At 60.7% G+C, this 16,756-nt stretch overlaps 2 protein-coding genes across 2 annotated transcripts; one reads left to right on the top strand and one right to left on the bottom strand.

The window, feature by feature from the left end:
* Positions 1-3,347: 3,347 nt before the first annotated feature.
* PCSK4 (proprotein convertase subtilisin/kexin type 4) lies at positions 3,348-11,398 on the bottom strand. Its single transcript, XM_054290885.1, has 15 exons — positions 11,192-11,398; positions 10,683-10,787; positions 10,101-10,214; positions 9,422-9,550; positions 8,039-8,115; positions 7,862-7,950; positions 7,029-7,201; positions 6,744-6,956; positions 5,650-5,750; positions 5,287-5,390; positions 5,073-5,190; positions 4,783-4,953; positions 4,463-4,587; positions 3,808-3,927; positions 3,348-3,736 (listed from the first exon to the last, which is right to left on the bottom strand). Exons 1-15 carry the CDS (start codon positions 11,396-11,398, stop codon positions 3,348-3,350), a joined length of 2,235 nt encoding a protein of 744 aa, XP_054146860.1.
* A 143-nt stretch (positions 11,399-11,541) lies between these two features.
* On the top strand, positions 11,542-16,596 carry REEP6 (receptor accessory protein 6). Its single transcript, XM_054291051.1, has 5 exons — positions 11,542-11,734; positions 14,185-14,278; positions 14,670-14,808; positions 15,420-15,588; positions 16,149-16,596. The coding sequence occupies exons 1-5, from the start codon at positions 11,620-11,622 to the stop codon at positions 16,187-16,189; spliced, it is 558 nt and encodes a 185-aa protein (XP_054147026.1). The 5' UTR covers positions 11,542-11,619; the 3' UTR covers positions 16,190-16,596.
* Positions 16,597-16,756: the final 160 nt, after the last annotated feature.

The following is a 16,756-nucleotide window of genomic DNA, read 5'->3' as shown; positions in this document are numbered from 1 at the left end:
CACACCTACCCCACGGTTAATTTGGGGCTGCTGAGGAGGGGGGGGATTGTCCCTGGCCATGGCGGGTTTGGGGGCCACCCCACGCACGAAGAATCCCCCGAGGGAGGAGCAGGGGCTCCGCACCCCGAGGGCTGCGGTTCGCGCTCGGGCCGAGAGCCGGCACCGAGAGGGGGAGCGCGGGTGGGCGCGGGTGCCCGGCTCGCCCGGCACGCCCGGCAAGGGGCGCCTGGTCCGGCGGGGACCCGAGGGGAGCCCCGGGGACAGCGGTGAGCGCGTCCGTGCCCGCGGAAATCCCTGCGGGGTACGCGGGGAAATCCCTGCTGCCCTGGATGTGCTGAAGGGACCCAAAATCCCTGCTCGGGGCACGGGGAAATCCCGGTTCTTGGGGACACCGAGGGGACCCCCTGCTCGTGGGGACATGGAGGGGACACCCTGCTCGTGGGGACCCAGAATGATGCCAGGGATGATGAGAGGAATGGGAAGGAGCTTGAGGTGATGCCAGGGATGATGAGAGGCCCCACGCTGCTCTGGCCGTGCTGATGGGACCCCTCCCCTGCCCCACAGACCCTGCGGGACCCCCAGAACCGCCCGGCCCCGGCAGCTTCTATTTCTCAGGGCTCCCTGAGCTGGAGCATCAGGACCCTGCTGGCCCTGCAGCCCCCAGCCTGTGAGTGTGAGGGGGGTTCCCATAACCCCCCAATATGTGTGGGGGGGTCCAGCAGCCCCCCCAGCAGCGCTGACCCTCTGTTTTCCCCCTCCAGGCCGAGCCCTGGCGCTCTGACCCCAGCGAGGGCACGGAGGGGGCGGAGGAAGCTGCAGCACACGCTGGTCCTGGAGCTGGTGAGCTGGGGAGGGGTCTGGGGGGCTCTGCAGGGGCTGTTCCCGACCCTGACCCTGTTCCTGACCCTGTTCCCAGGATGGGACCCTGCTCTACTCCTCGCTGCTCGCCCACGGGCAGAAGGATGCCACGGCCACCTTCACCACGGACTTCCAGGCCAGCTCCTACAAGGTGGGTGTGGAGCTGTGATGTGGGGCCGTGGCTGAGGTGGCTCTTCACTGCCACCCCGTGTGGCCTCGGTGCCAATGCCCCTTGTGGCTGAAGGAGCCCTGGAATCCCGTGGGTGAGGGGTCCTGCCGAGGGCACTGAACCCCCCTTGGGGCTCCCCTCACTGTCAGGACGGGGGTGTTGGAGGTTCTCCAAGTTGCTGTTCCCTCCCAGGTCCATGTGAAGCTGCGACCACACGTGCAGGAGTTCTTGGAGAGCCTTTCCAAGACCTACGAGGTACCCAGAGCCCCTGGAGGCTGTGGGGTGACCCCTGAGGGGTTTGGGGTGACTCGAGCAGCCCATGCAGGACCTTCACCCTCTCTCTGCCAGATCTTCATCTACACCACTGCCAAGAAGGACTATGCCAAGAAGCTCCTGGAGGTGCTGGACCCCAAGAAGAAGCTGATCAGGTGATGGTGCTGGCAGTGCCCTGCTGGGCACCCTCAGTGTGCCAGGGCAGGCTCCCCATGGCTCTGTCTCTCTGCCAGGCACTGCCTCTCCCAGCAGGACTGTGTCTGCTCCCAGGGCTGCTACTGGAAGGACCTGACCCAGCTGGGCAGGGACCTGGCCACGATGGTGGGCCTGGACCACACCATGCAGGGCTTCCCTGCCCAGGTAGGGCAGTGCCACTCCGGGGGGATTCACGTGTCCCCATCCCTGGGGGATTCACGTGTCCTGGTTGGAGCTGTGCGGGGTCCAACCCTCTCCCTGTCCCCTCCCCAGGCTGCCAACTGGATCCAGGTGCCACCGTGGTCTGGGGACCCTGAGGATGAGGAGCTGCTGCGCCTCATCCCGGTGCTGGAGCAGCTGGGACGGGCGGTAGGACCTGGGCATGGGAAGGGGAAAGGGACAGGAAAGGGGTCAGGGGGATGGGAATGGATGGGGACATGGGACAGGGGATGGGAAAGGGGATGTGGGGATGGGGACATGGGGAAGGGGATGCGGGGATGGGGTTTGGAAAGGGATGTGGGGATGGAGGGGGACAGGATGGGGACAAGGAGAAGGAGGTGTGGGGATGGGGACAGGATGGGGACATGGGATAGGGGATTTGGGGATGGAGATGGGAAAGGGACAGGCTGGGGGACATGGGGATGGATGGGAACAGGAAGGGGAGGTGGGGATGGGGGAGTGGGACATGGGGATGGGGATGCAGGGATGGGGAAGGGGGCTGGAAAGGGATGTGGGGATGGGAAGGGGATGTAGGAATGGGGATGGGAACATGGAGAAGGGGATGTGGGGACAGGGACATGGGGATGGGGACAGGAAGGGGACACAGGACATGGGGATGGGGACAGGAAGGGGACACAGGGCTGGGGATGGGGGACATGGGGAAGGGGACACGGGGACAGGAAAGGGACAGGAAGGGGACAGGCACTCTGGCACAGCCTGCCCCTACCCCATCTCTCTCTCCCTGTGCAGGAGGACGTGCGCCCCGAGATCCAGCGGCACTTCCAGCCCCACCAGCTGCCCACTGAGGGTTAGGCCAGGATGGGGAGCACCTCCAGGAGAGGCCTGGACAAGCTTGGCATCTAGCCCCTCATCCTACAGACCTGGGCTGGGTGCCAGGACTCTCCCTTGGTGTTTGCAGGGGTCCCAGCTCATCCCTGGGGGTGCCCCCGAGGAGAGCCCCTGCCCTTGGAGACAAACTCCATCCTGGCTCCCTCCTCCCCCTGCTCTGGAAGGTCCAGCCAAGGTTCTCACGGGTCATTCATTATAAGCTTTGGAGAAACGTCTGGCTCTGCCTTAATTCCCAAAACTCTTCAGCTGAACAAACACAGAGTGCTGGGGAAGGGGGGGGACACAAACCACTCCTCCCCAGTGTCCTGGGGCAGCCCAGGGTGCTGGCATGGGGCTGGTGCCCCACAGCTCTCCCTGTGCCATCCGTGCCTGGTGCCACTGTGCCAGTCCCCATGGGACAGAGTGGCTGGGGGTGCAGCCACACCAGGACCCCTTTTAAGGCCTAAATCTGCTGGTGAGCAGGAACTGGGGACTCTGGAGGGGTTCTGGGCTGGACTGGAGGCCTCTGCTGTGCTGGAAGCCACACGGGTGCAGCTGTTTGGGGACATGTCACAGCTCGTCCCTCTGCACCTGGGAAAGGGCACAGGGCTCTGTCCCCCGGCAACGTCCCTGTCCCCAGGGGTGTGGGAGGAGCCACCACCGCTGTCCCCTCGCACAGCTGGGAAGGGGAATCCACCACTGTCCCCTCACGGGCGCTGCTGGGAAGGGGAATCACCCTTGGAAAGGAAAGGCAACAACGGGTTTATTTGGGAAGGCAGGAAGCATCCCTGCCCTGTCCCTGGTGTCACACTGTCCTCCTGGCCCGGGGACAGCACAGGGCACCTTTGCCAGCACGGAAACCCACCCTGTAGGTGGGGTAGAGCACCCCTGCCAGAACCAGGCTGCTGCAGGCCAGGACAGTGACAACCACCAGGTCCCTGCGCAGCCTGGCCGGGCTGGGGGAGCCCTCTGCGGGCTCCTGGCACGTGTGGGTGACGTCCTGGAAGGTGTGGCCCGAGGGACAGGACGTGCAGTTGTTGGCCCAGGAGCCCTGGCAGGTGTAGCAGGAGGGATGGCAGCTGGCACACACCAGGGCAGTGCCCCTGGGGCTGGCACCGCGGCTCTGGCCGTAGTAGCGCGGGGGGCAGTAGGACAGGCAGGAGCCGTGGTGGATGTACAGGGAGCTGCCACAGTCTGTGGAGAGAGGCTGGGGTGAGGCCCTGGGGAGCAGAGCGATGTCACTGTCCCCACAAAGCCTCGCTCACCCTCACAGGCTCCCTGCTCGTCCCTCCTGAGGCACTCGTCGGTGGCAGTGGCCATGGAGCGCCGGGCTGGCATGTCCTCATCTGTGCCATGCAGGTGCAGGATGAAGGTGGTCAGCTGGCCTGGGGACAAGGAGGGACAGGGGCTGCCAGGTGAGGGACATGGGGCTGGAAGATTTTGGGGCCTGAGGACAAGGAGGGAGAGGGGGCTGCCAGATGAGGGATGTGGGGCTGGAAGCTTTTGGGGGTTGGAAGCTTTGGGGCCTGGAGACAAGAGGAACAAGGGGCTGGAAGCTTTAGGGGACAGGGGCCTGCCATGTGAAGGACATGGGGCTGGAAGCTTTGGGGCCTGGGGACAAGGAGGGACAGGGGGCTGGAAGCTTTGAGGCCTGGGGACAGGGGGCTGCCAGGTGAGGGACATGGGGCTGGAAGTTTTGGGGGCTGGGGACAGGAGGGACAGGGGCTGCCAGGTCAGGGATATGGGGCTGGAAGTTTTGGGGCTCTGTCCTGCTCCTGGCCCTGTCTGACCAGTCAGACCCTCAAAGCCAACACAGGAGGGCTCATGGCCAGGAAGGAGAAGCCAACAAATTGCCCATCCAAGGTGGGGAAGGAAGAATGACCAAGCACAGGGTGACCTCAGTAAAAATAGGGCACCCACCTGTGTTCTCAGCATCACCTCTGTTCTCCAGCTGCAGGGTCCAGATCCCCTTGGGGTTCTCATCCCAGAAGTGAGTGGACATGAAGGTCCAGTCCTGGTAGCCGTCCTGGCTGGTGTCGTAGGGGCTGGAGGAGGAGAGCAGAGCTGGGAGTGCCAGCCCAGGGCCCTGCAGGGGCAGGGGGTGACCTGAGGGGTCACCCTGTGCTCGCTCTGAGGGGACACTCCCCCGTGGCAGGGGTCCAGAGGAGTTTTGGGCCCTTTCTGGGACTCTCCAGGCCCTGGGGTGGCCGTGGGAGCCCCGGTGCCCCCTCTGTCCTTACCGCACTGTCACCAGCGTGGACGTGGTGCCCATGGGGCTGCTCAGGGCCACCACCAGGTCCCCCCTGCGGCTGTAGCTCAGGGACAGCTGCACCTGGACGTGCTCCAGGGAGCGGATGCTCTTGGAGCAGGAGGAGGCATCTGTGGAGATGACGAGCTTGGAGTTGATGTCCCTGACAAAGACAAGCTGCAGGTGAGGACATTCCCTCTCCTATGGCCTCCAAGCACAGCAGACTCACTTTTTGTGTCCCTGTGCCTGTGAGAGGCTGGAGCTGGGGTCACAGTCCCTTACCTGGGGACCTGGATGGCCTGGACTGAACATTTCTCCTGTGGCCGGGTCCCTGTCCACGTCATGGCCTCCTGCACCAGCAGCCCCGCGTCCAGCAGCCCATAGCCATAGTAGTGGCTCACTGGGACACAGGTGCCACCCAAAAAGGGACCTGTGAGCCCCTCAGTGCCACCAGGGGCTGCAGGAAGGTGTTTGAGGGGCCCAGCCCTGCACTCACCCCTGCGCCCGACGCCGTTCTCAGCCCAGTCCTCTGCCTGCAGGTGAGCGGGTCTGGAGGCCCTGATGATCAGGTGCTGCAGGTCACGCCAGGTCAGGGCTGGGCTGGAAGCAAGGAGGGTGTGGACAGAGGTCTGGGTTGGTTCTTAAGGGGGAGATTTGGCTCGTGTGGGGTGGGTAGAGCAATTATCTGGGCCTGATCCCCCCACAACCTCCTCCGGTACCAAAATGGGAGCAAAGAACTCCAGAAGACAGCACTCCCACAACTCTGCACCCCAACCTTCCTGCTGTCCCTCCCTTTTCTCCTCCCTGGTTGGGCACCAGCTCTCCCTGGGCAGTGTCCCTGTGTCTTGGTGTCACTTACTTGGCCTCCAGTGCCAGGGCCACCATTCCCGCAGCCAGCGGGGCCGAGGCCGAGGTGCCCGTGTGTTTGTCTGTGCAGCGGTGGTGCAGGTCCGTGGTCACCTGGAGGGGGCACAGAGAGAGGGATGTTGGGGAAGATGAAACAGGAAAGCCTGATAAATATGATTGTCTGGCAAAAGATTTTGAGAATATGGAAACTGTGAGATTGAAATGAAAGCAAGCTTTGAGATCTCTTAGTTACTGAATAACTGGAAAACAATGGTGTGGCTGGCTGAAGGTAATCTCCTTTTGATGAAACCATACCCTCTGCCTGCAGACAGGTCTAAGGGTCAGAGCAGACCCTGCCAGCTTGGCAGAAGGGACCCAAAGAGGAGTTTTTAGGGTTTAAAATGTAACACAGTATGGCAATGTAATGATTCTTATAGGCTGTATGGAAGTGCTATAGGATCTGTATATTGTACTAGATTGGTTAGTGAGAATTAGAATATTCAACACAGAAGAAGATTTATGGTATTGTAATGGGAGCTTCTCGCTCTTACCCCTTTACTCTCTCACCTTCTCATCCTCTCTCCCCCTCTCTTCTCTTGGGCCTGCTCCAGCTGTGTTTGGCAGCTCCCAGCAGGGCCCTGCACTTGGCCCTTTGCAATAAACCCCAAATTCCAAGACCAGAAGAAGATTTATTGTATTGTAATGGGAACCTCACCCTCTGATCCTCTCTTTTACTCTCTCATTCTCTCTTTACCACTCTCTTTATCTCTCTCTCCCTCTTTGGGGCCTGCTCTGAGCTGTGGCTGGCAGCTCCCAGCAGGGCCCTGCACCCAGGCCCTTTGCAATAAACCCCAAATTCCATGACCTGGCTGCAGAGATCTCTCATCTCCATCCATCCTGACCATCCTACCCCTGACACTCCTACAGAGGAGTCTCAGGACTCCTTCCAATAAAACTCCCTGGGGTTGGGTACCTTCAGTAAATTCTCCTTTCAGATCCCTCTGAGCTTTTGGGGCTCTACACAGACACCCAGCTAAGGCAGACTGGGCCCAGCCCAACCCATGCTGGGATCTGTGTCAGCCCCAGAGCTGCTGCTGTGACACTCACAATCTGCACCTTGCTGGTGGTCCTGCTGCTGTAGGTGGTGGTGAGGATGGCAGGGCAGCTCTCGCTGTAGAGGGGCCGGTGCCCGTCCCCCAGCACGCTGCCCACCGACACCGTGTAGATGCTGTTGGTGTACCCGTCGCAGTTGCAGTTGTCATAGTTGGTGCCACCATTGCCTGAGGCCCAGATGAAGATGGAGCCGAGCCCACCCCGTCCCTGTTGAAGAGCAGAGGGGGTGAGCAGGGTGTCCTCGTGTCCCTGTGTCCCCAAGGGCAGGGCTGGGCTTACTTGGATGACTCCTTTGTGGAAAGCAGCCGCAGCCAGGACTCCAGGCCCATCCACCGTCCTGCCATCATCCTCAGGGCCCCAGCTGGCACTGTAGATGTGGATGTACTGGGGCTGCAGGCTCAGGGCCTGGGCCTCCACTATGTCCATGATGGAGCCGTCCAGCATCCTCACACCTGAGGGCAGGCACGGGGCAGCCGTGGCCGAGAGGTGGCTCCAAGGGGACAGGGACAGGAGCCACACACTGCCACCCCGAGGGCAGGGCCTGGGGACACCTTGCCAGGCCCCCCCCCAGAGATTTGAGCAGCTTTCACATACTCCTGCCCTAAGGAGATCAGTCCCCCATGGGTCTGTGCCCTGCCATGTGTGCCCTGCCATGAGCCACTTCCCAAAGCTCCTCGTTAAGCCTTTTGTAATTAAGCCCAGGGAGCTTTTAACCCCCTTTGCCACCCTCACTTCCACAGCCGAGCCTGAGCCTGCTGCTGGGTGTGAGACTGAGCATGAAACCCCTGATGTGGGGCAGCACCCACCCTGGGGACCCCAGTAAATCCCAGAGCACCCCTAAATGGGGCAGCACCCACCCTGCCACCCCTGTAATTCCCAGAGCACCCCTAAATGGGGCAGCACCCACCCTGGGCACCCTATAAGGCCCAGAGCATCCTCACATGGGGCAGCACCTACTCTGCCACCCCTGTAAATCCCAGAGCATCCCTAAATGGGGCAGCACCCACCCTGGGGACCCCAGTAAATCCCAGAGCATCCCCCCTGGGCTCCTGCATCCCCACATGAGGTTGGAGCTCATTTCCATCTTCCCTCCCATGGGAGCAACCTCTCACCTCCGATTTTGGCGTTGTAGGCGACGCCTGCCCCACAGATCCCATTGTTGGCCACAGCTGCCACTTCCCCTGCACAGCGTGTCCCGTGCCTGGGGGGGCACAGAGTGACCCTGTGAGGGGTGGGGGGCCTGGGACAGCCCCCCCAGTGTGGGGAGCTGGGTGGAACCCAGCACTCACCAGTTCTTGTCGCTGTCGCTGTATCGGGGCTGCGGATCGGGGTCGTTGCTGTTGAAGTCGTAACTTGCCAGCGGGTCCTGTTACACAGGGAGGCAGTGGCTGTCCCCAAGGGCCCTGGCAGGGCTGTGACAGCTCGGCACAGGCGCCTGGCACCGAGCCTGCTGCTGGCACTGCCTGCCAGCCCCGGGGACAGCGGGGCCCCTTCGTGCCCGGCTGCGCTGGGAGCTGGAGCTGAACCCAGCCCTGAGGGGGAAAGGGAGCACCAGGAGGGGCTGGGGGAGCTGGGAAGGGGCTCAGAGGGAGAAAAGGGGGATCAGGGGCTGCTTTGTGGCTCTGCACAGCTCCTGACAGGAGGGGACAGCCAGAGGGGTCAGGCTGTGCTCTCAGGGACAACAGGACAAGAGGGAGCAGCTTCAGAGTGTGCCAGGTGGGGACAGCAGCAGAAATTTCTGCATGGAAAAGGTGCTCAGGATTTGACAAGAGGGAGCAGCCTCAGGGTCTGCCTGGTGAGGACAGCAGCAGGAATTTCTGCATGGAAAAAGTGCTCAGGCTGCGACAAGAGGGAACAGACTCAGGGTGGGACAACAGCAGGAATTTCCCCATGGAAAGGATGGCCCAGGCAGGTTTGGAGTGCCCACCCCTGGAAGGGCTGGAGGTGGCACTCAGTGCTCTGGGCTGGTGACCTGGCACAGGTTGGACACTGTGATCCTGAATCCTTTTTCCACCCTCAGTGACTCTGGGGTTCTGCACAAAGGGGTGAAAGCAGCACAGCTTTGCTGTTCCTCTGACAGAGCCCTGTCACCTGAGGGTGACCCTCGCTGGCCACACAGCCCCAGGAGAGCAGCCAGGAGCCACAGGAAAGGTTGGATGCGTTCCACACCCCCAGAATTCCCTTCCCTTCCCTTCCCTTCCCTTCCCTTCCCTTCCCTTCCCTTCCCTTCCCTTCCCTTCCCTTCCCTGTGCAGCACAGTTACCAGCTGTACTGGCTTTGCAGCTTGCTGTAATTACACCAATTTGGGGGCTCCAGAGCGTGTACAAGTTCTAACATTTCCTCCTCAGGGTGAGATTGCACTGAGGGAGGCTCCAAACCTTGGATCCAGCCCTGGAGAGGCTGAATTCCCTCTGCACAGTGCCAGGGTGAGGGAATTGACCCTCTGAGCTTTTTTTCTGCATAATTCCAGGGCTGGGGTGAAGGAATTGACCCCTGAGCTCCCTCTGCACAAAGCCAGGGATGGGATGAAGGAATTGACCCCTCAAACTCCTTCCTCACAGTTCCAGGGATGGAATGAAGGAATTGACCCCTCAAACTCCCTCCTCACAGTGCTAGGGATGGGATGAAGGCTTCCCCCCCCTTCTCAGCTCCCTGGACACCCCCATATTTACGTAGTTGGCAGCCAGGTCGGGATGATCCTTCTCCAGCCCATCATCCAGCACAGTCAGCACCACCCCCAGCCCCGTGTAGCCTCTGCTCCACGCCGTGAGGATGTTCAGGTCGGGCTGGATGTCGTTGTTCTGGAAAAACAGATTAGATTTGATTGGCAGGGGTCACCTCAGAGCCCTGCTGCCTCATCACTGCCGGCGTTAGATGGGTTTGTGGCCTGAGAAGGGCATTGCCAGTGCTCAGGGAGGGATCCTGCCCCTCTGCCCAGCCCTGGAGGCACCTCTGGGGTGCTGTGGGTGTGGAGTGGGTCCAGTGGAGGGTCACAAGGGTGAGGATGGGGTTGGAGCATCCTGACAAAGAAAAGCTGAGGGAGCTGGGGATGCTCAGCCTTGAGAGGGGCCCTGGGGTGTCCCTGTGTGCAGAAATGGCACCAGCGGAACCAGGGCAGGGACTGATCCCAGAAATTCCCCCTGCACAGAGGGAAGAATTTATTCAGTGTGCAGTGAGCAGAGACCAGATGATCTATGGGCTCTCCCTCACTTGGGGTATCCCAGAACAACCCAGAACAACCCTGTGCCCTCTGGGGTGGTGCCCAGCAGGGAGGTGGCACTGGATGCACCACTGCTCCCCTCCATGCCGTGACTGGGGTGGGGATCGGGAGGGGAAGGAGCCCATTCTCACCATGTACCACTGCTTGGGGAACCAGGGATCCGTGGGCACCACGCTGGAGCGTGGCACACCGTGGGCACCTCTCCTGGAGCGCCTCTTCAGCGTCTGCTGCTCAAACCACAGCACCTGGGCACGGAGCAGCGCTGTGGGTGCCAGGCAGGGCCTGCCCACAGCTGTGCCCCGGCTCCCTGTGTCCTGCTCTGTCACAGATATCTTTTATGAGAAATCCTTTCCTTAGGATTCCTCCTCCTGAAAAGCTGAGAGGCCTCAGGAACAAAATGTGAACAATGGTTATCTGCTGCTGTGGAGTGCAACAGGTAGATTTTTGATTAGCCTGTGTTGGTTGCTTCTAATTAATGGCCAATCAAAGTGAGCTGGCTCAGACACAGAATCCATGCCACAAACCTTTGTTATCATTCTTTCCTATTCTATTCTTAGCTAGCCTTCTGATGAAATCCTTTCTTCTATTCTTTTACTATAGTTTTAATGTAATATATATCATAAAATAATAAATCAACCCTTCTGAAACATCAATCCTTGTCTCTTCCCTCAACCTGAGACCCCTGTGAGCACCACCACACTCCTCCTCCCTACCTGGGGGTCCCTGGAGAGCCGCATGTGCCACCCCCAGTGCCTGCTCAGGGCTCTCTGCCTGGTGCCGCGGTGGCTGAAGTGGTAGAAGGGCTCTCCCTCCATCACCTGCGGGCACAAAGAGCTGCTCTGAGCTTTGCCAGGGGCAGATGTGGAGGTCAGGATGGCAAATTCAACACTACAGTGCAGGACAGGCAGAAAGTGTCACTTGGGGGGACAGAATGGAGTCCTGGGGAGGGGCTGGGTATCCTCTGCATGCTCAGAGGCTGTTTGCTCTGAGGGTGTGGGGACGCTGGCACAGGATTCCCAGATTCCCAGCACGTGTTTGAGAGGAAGTGTTGGATGGGGCTCGGAGCAATGTGGCCTAAGGGAAGATGCCCCTGCCCATGGGATAAGAGAAGGGGTCAAAGTGGCTGCACAGGGCGGGTATGAGCGAGAAGATCGGACCAGGGGCACAGGGGGTCAGCTGGGTCAGGGCCACACGGGGTGAGCTGGGCCCGCCCAGGCCGCACCTGACCCAGGTAGAGCAGCCCGTGCCGGCGGGCCAAGTCCCGAGCGTCCCGCAGCCCCGCCGCCACCCGCACAGCCCAGCTGCTCAGGTAGACGCGCGGGGGCTTGGCGGGGCCCGGAGAGGCGCTGGCGGCCACCACGAGCAGCGCCACCAGCACCGGGAACAGCGACAGCGCCAGCGCCGGGCCGCGCCCGGGCCGAGCCGCCATGAGGCCACTGCGCGCGTTGCCATGGCAACGGCGTCCGCCCCGCCCCCCGCACGGCCTCGTCTCATTGGCCCGCCTCGACCCCCGCCCCGCCTTCTCATTGGCCACGCCCCTCCGGTTTGCACCTCCCGTCTGCCGCTGGCCACGCCCTCCCGCCGCGCTGACCGGGGCCGGGGTCGGGGTCGGGGTCGGACCGGGGCCGCTCCAGCTCCCGCATCGCCGCCATGGCCGCCCTGCAGCAGCGCCTGGAGCGCTTCCTCCACAGCCCCGGCCCGATCGGCGACCTGCTGGCGCATCTGGAAGCCCGCACCGGCGTCCAACGGCTCTACCTGGCCTCAGGTGCGACCGTTACCGCGGGGCCTCCCCGGTTCTCCCGTTCTGCCCCGTACGGTGGGGCGCCTTGGCGGCTGCTCGCCGTGGCTCTGGGCTCGGCATGGTTTTGGGTGCGGAGCGGGGCAGGGCTGGGAGGGGGTGCCGGGGGTGACATCGCTGTCACCGCACTGTCCCCTCCTTCTGCAGGCACCAAATCCCCAACTCCTAAAGGCAGCAGGGTCCCAGTGTCAGAGGTGTCAGAGAGACCCTCGAGACCCCTGGTTCTGATGAGGGGTTCCCGTTCTTGGTGAGCCCCCAGATTGTGGTGGGTCAGATGGAGCACTGGGGATGGGAGTTTGTCCCCATGTCCCACCGTGGGGACCGTGGGCACCCGGCCTTTACCCGGATCCCTGTTGTTCATTAATGAGGAACCAGCCAGATTCTCCCCGGGGATCCTCTCCCCTGACCCTCGGCCCTGTGCCCTCTCTGCCAACTTGAACCGGCCTCGTCCCCGCCCTCCATATCGAGATTTCATATCAAACCTCCCGGGATGGGCTCAGGGCTTCCCTGTTTGCTGTGTCCCTCCAAGCCTTTGGCCTCCAGGTGTGATTTCCTGGCCCTTCACCTGCAGCAGGGCTGGGGTTCCCACTCTGAGGGGAAAAGTGTCCGTGAAGGGGCACAAACTGCTGTGCAGGTTGGGTTTGGATGTGGTGCCACTGAAGCAAAACAATCCTGGGGATTTGGCCAGGCTCAGATGTGATGGTAGAACAGGAGTGGACGCACCAAAAAGGGATGGTTACACGTTCTGGATCCCTGTCCTGGAATGGAGAAGCTGTTGCTGAACTAAAAGTTCCCAATTTCTCCCTCCCATGGCTCTGGAGCAATCCCTAGTTTGTGTCTGAACCCATGGACTGGGGTTTGGAGCAACCTGTGGGCAGCACCACCTCCAACTTCTCTCCCAGCAGAGCCTCTCCCTGGGCTTTTGCTGTTACATAAATTTCTCTGGGGCTTCAAATCCTGCGAAATCCCTTGTAAGGCTCTTGGGGAGTGAAACCCAGCACTGCCTGGACCTGCCTGCCCTGCTCGGAGGGCGGTTTGGGATCGCTCCAAAGCCGCGCTGCTCCTGCCCGTCTCCTGTGCTGTGGGTGCCCGGATCGGGGCCGCATTAGTTTATAACTAATAAATTCCTGCCCAGGAATGCTGCAGCGAGCAGAGCTGGGATTATCCTCCCTCCAAGCCCGACAAGGACTTTAATTCACCCACACAGGTTAATTCCCAGCTTGCTTGCTGCTGCTGCTGCAGGAGTTTGTTCCGGTGCTGGGCTGCACAAATCGCTCCATCCCAAATATCCCTGAGGTTTTCCTGATGTGAGCAGGGCTCTGTGGTGCTTTCCACCCCAAAACCTCCCCGTCCCACCTTCCCCAGCCTCCAGCGAGCGCTGGGCAGGCTCCACCATAAGGCTGCGGCTCGCATTTAATTAATTGAGCGATCTAATTGAGCGGCAGCAGCAGGGCAGCGGGGTTGGATTGCCGCTCCCAGGGGAGCCAAGCCTTGCTGCGGCTGCGGGAGGAGCCCGATCCGGGAGCGGGGCTCGTCCTTGAGCCGCGGCTGGCTCGGGCAATGCCGAGCGGGGGAGAGGAGCGGAGCCTTGACTTTGGACCATGGGTGTGTTGCCAGCGTCTCCGGTTCCTGCCGTGCTGGCCCCGCTCCAAGGGCCGAGAGCGCGGCGAGGTTGGGCTGGTAAAAGTCCCCTCCGAGCCAGGGGAGGCGACAGACGGTGACAGGAGCGGCTCACGGGTGCCCCGGGGAGGAGCAGGCTCCGATGTCCCGTTCCACCGAGCATCGGAATTAACGGGGGGTGGTCGTTACCTGGTGTTCACAGGGGTTTTCAGGTGAGGGAAGAGACGAAAATGTTGACTCCATGTTTCAGAAGGCTTGGTTTATTATTTTATGATATACATACATTAAAACTATATTAAAAAGAATAGAAGGAAAGGTTTCATCTCAGAAGGCTGGCTAAGCTAAGAATAGAATGGAATAGAATGGAATGGAACGGAATGGAATAGAACGGAATAGAATGGAATGGAATGGAACGGAACGGAACAGAACAGAATAGAATAGAATAGAATAGAATAGAATAGAATAGAATGATAACAAAGGTTTGTGTCTCAGACTCTCTGTCCGAGTCTGCTCTGCTGATTGGCCATTAGTTAGAAACAACCACATGAGACCAATCCCAGATGCACCTGTTGCATTCCACAGCAGCAGATAATCAATGTTTACATTTTGTTCCTGAGGCCTCCCAGCTTCTCAGGAGGAAAAATCCTAAGAAAGGATTTTTAATGAAAAGATGTCTGTGACAGTTGCCCCCCGGCACAGCCCTGTTCCTGCTCTGGGATGGGAATCCCGCTCAGGAGACCCAGCTCAGGGGTCTCCCCTGGTGGCAGCAGGCTCCAGACTGTCCCCTGTCCCCGCAGGCTCCGTCACTTTCCTGGGGCTCTACCTCATGTTCGGCTACGGCGCTTCCCTGCTCTGCAACATCATCGGCTTCGTCTACCCCGCCTACGTCTCGTAAGTACCTGGCCCACACCTGGAGAGCGCTGCCCGCCCTTGGCTGAGGGTCTGCCTGCTCAGTCAAGGGGCAATGATGGCTGGGAAGCTTTTGAGACCTTCCTGGAAACGCTGGGACTGTGCCAGTGCAGTGGGCAGGTTCCCTATGGAGTGTGGAGGGTTTGGGAAGGTGATCAGCCCAGGGCTGAAGCAGCTGTGTCTTTCCTTTCCTTCTTCCTTTCCTTCTTCTTCCTTTCCTTTCCTTTCCTTTCCTTTCCTTTCCTTTCCTTTCCTTTCCTTTCCTTTCCTTTCCTTTCCTTTCCTTTCCTTTCCTTTCCTTTCCTTTCCTTTCCTTTCCTTTCCTTCTTCCTTTCCTTCTTCCTTTCCTTTCCTTTTTCCTTTCCTTCCTCAGCATCAAAGCCATCGAGAGCAACAGCAAGGAGGATGACACCATGTGGCTCACGTACTGGGTGGTCTACGGCGTTTTCAGCATCGCCGAGTTCTTCTCCGACCTTTTCCTCTACTGGTTCCCCTTCTACTACGCCGGGAAGGTAACGCTGAGCTCCTCCCGTGCCGGGGCTGTCCCGGGCTCCTCCCATGCCGGGGCTGGACGGGAGGAGCTGGGTGTGCTGGGCTCTGGTGGGTGGTGATGCCCAAAGAGGCTCCCTGGAACAGCGTTGGGTTAACAGAGTTAAAGGAATAAAGCAGGGATTTATTAAAAGGGTTCACAGAATTCACCTTGGGCAGTGTAAGAGCCCAGCCAAGGCTACACCCAAGCTGGATGGTGTGTCATGAGTTTTCACACTTTTATAAGTTTTGGTCTGTTTCCATATTGGGGTTAATTGTTCAATCACAGCTCCAGGTTGTGCAGTCTCATCCTCCCAGTTTGCTCACCTCAATTCCCTGTTTTTTTACACTTTTTGGGGCTGAAACTCCAGTGCTGTCCTTGGTTTTGGGGCTGGAAAAGGATTTTGTGTGACTGAGCTGTGAGGAGAACTTGCTAACACTATATAAAGCTCAGAGTTATAAACTAATACAGTACAGAATGTGGAAAATATGAAAGCTAGAACTTAAAGCATCAGAGGGGCTGCACCCAGCCCGGATCTGGGTTCTCCAGTGAGCTGGGGGTCCCTGGAGCGCTGAGCCCCCCCTGTGCCCGCAGTGCCTGTTCCTGGTGTGGTGCATGGCCCCGGTGCCCTGGAACGGCTCCCAGCTCATCTACCACAGCGTCATCCGACCCTTCTTCCTCAAGCACCACCAGGCCGTGGACAACGTGATGGGTGGCATCGGCACCAGGGCCCTGGACGCGGCCTCCAGTGTCACCCGAGAAGGTGACTCCGCTCCCCCTGTCCCTCCACCTGCTCCGTGCCCAGGTTTTCCCGGCTCAGGGGCGCTGGGCAGCTCGTTAATGTTAATTAACCGCGAGTGATTATTTCTGGGTGCTCGGGGGGTCGCGGTGCCCTCTCTAACCTCTCTCTCCTCCCTGTGCTGCACGGTCCAGTCCTGCACACTCTGGCCAGGAGCAGAGCCCGGCTGGCGGCCGGGGTGGCCCCGCAGCCCAGCCTGCCCGTAGGTACCGAGCCGCGGGGGCCGGGCCGAGCCCCGTGTCCGCCGCGGCACCGCCCGAACCGCTCTGCTCCGGTAGCACCGGCCCGTTCTCCCGGGGCGTGGGTAGAGCAGGTGTTTCTCTCCCGCTTCTCCATAGCCAGACCCCATCCGTGTGCCCACCCCTGTGCCCATCCCTGTGCCCCTTTAGCGCTGCTGCCGAGCTGGGGCTCCCCTCCGGAGCTGTCACCGCCATGCTCAGCGGGACCGGGAGGGAGCGGGACGGTGATGCGGGGAACCGGCCGGACACCGGGAACGGGCATTAACGGCGTCCGTGTCTCCGCAGGCGTCAGAGCATCCCTGAACCTGGCAGAGAAGGCGAAGTAAGAGTGGCACCGGAGCCACTGGTACCGGCACCACAGCTCCGGTACTGGGATCAGTACCAGCACCATGCTTTCAGTACTGGTACGAGCATCCTCCGTTCTGGCACCGAAGTCCCCCATGCCGGCACTACAGACGCTGGTACCGGCACCATGCTCCCGGTATTGCTACCGGCATCCTCCGTTCTGGCACCGAAATCCCCGATGCAGACGCCGGTACCGGCACAATGCTCCCGGTATTGCTACCGGCATCCTTCGTTGTGGCATCGAAATCCCCCGTACAGACGCCGGTACCGGCCCCGTGGCCCTGCTGACGGTACCGGCCAGCCCGGGCAGTGCCCGCCCGGGATCCCGAGTTCCTGCAGCCCGAGTGTGTTGTACCCCAGCCCCCCAATAAACCCCGGTGCCCCCCGAGCGCCGCTCCCGTCCAGCGTGTTCCGCGACCCCGCGCGGCGCCTTTAAGAGCGGCGGGGGGCGGAGCCTTTGGGCGAGGGGCGGGGCTTTGTCTGATGACGTGTCCGGAAGTGCGGCCGGCATAGAGGGGTCAGTCTGTCCGTCCGTCTGTCGGTCCGTG

Source organism: Melozone crissalis, unplaced genomic scaffold (genome assembly GCF_028551555.1).
Source record: "Melozone crissalis strain CALT ecotype California unplaced genomic scaffold, PUWL_Pcris_2 ptg000088l_1, whole genome shotgun sequence".
Taxonomy (NCBI): domain Eukaryota; kingdom Metazoa; phylum Chordata; class Aves; order Passeriformes; family Passerellidae; genus Melozone; species Melozone crissalis.
This window is presented reverse-complemented; position numbering and strand designations above follow the sequence as displayed.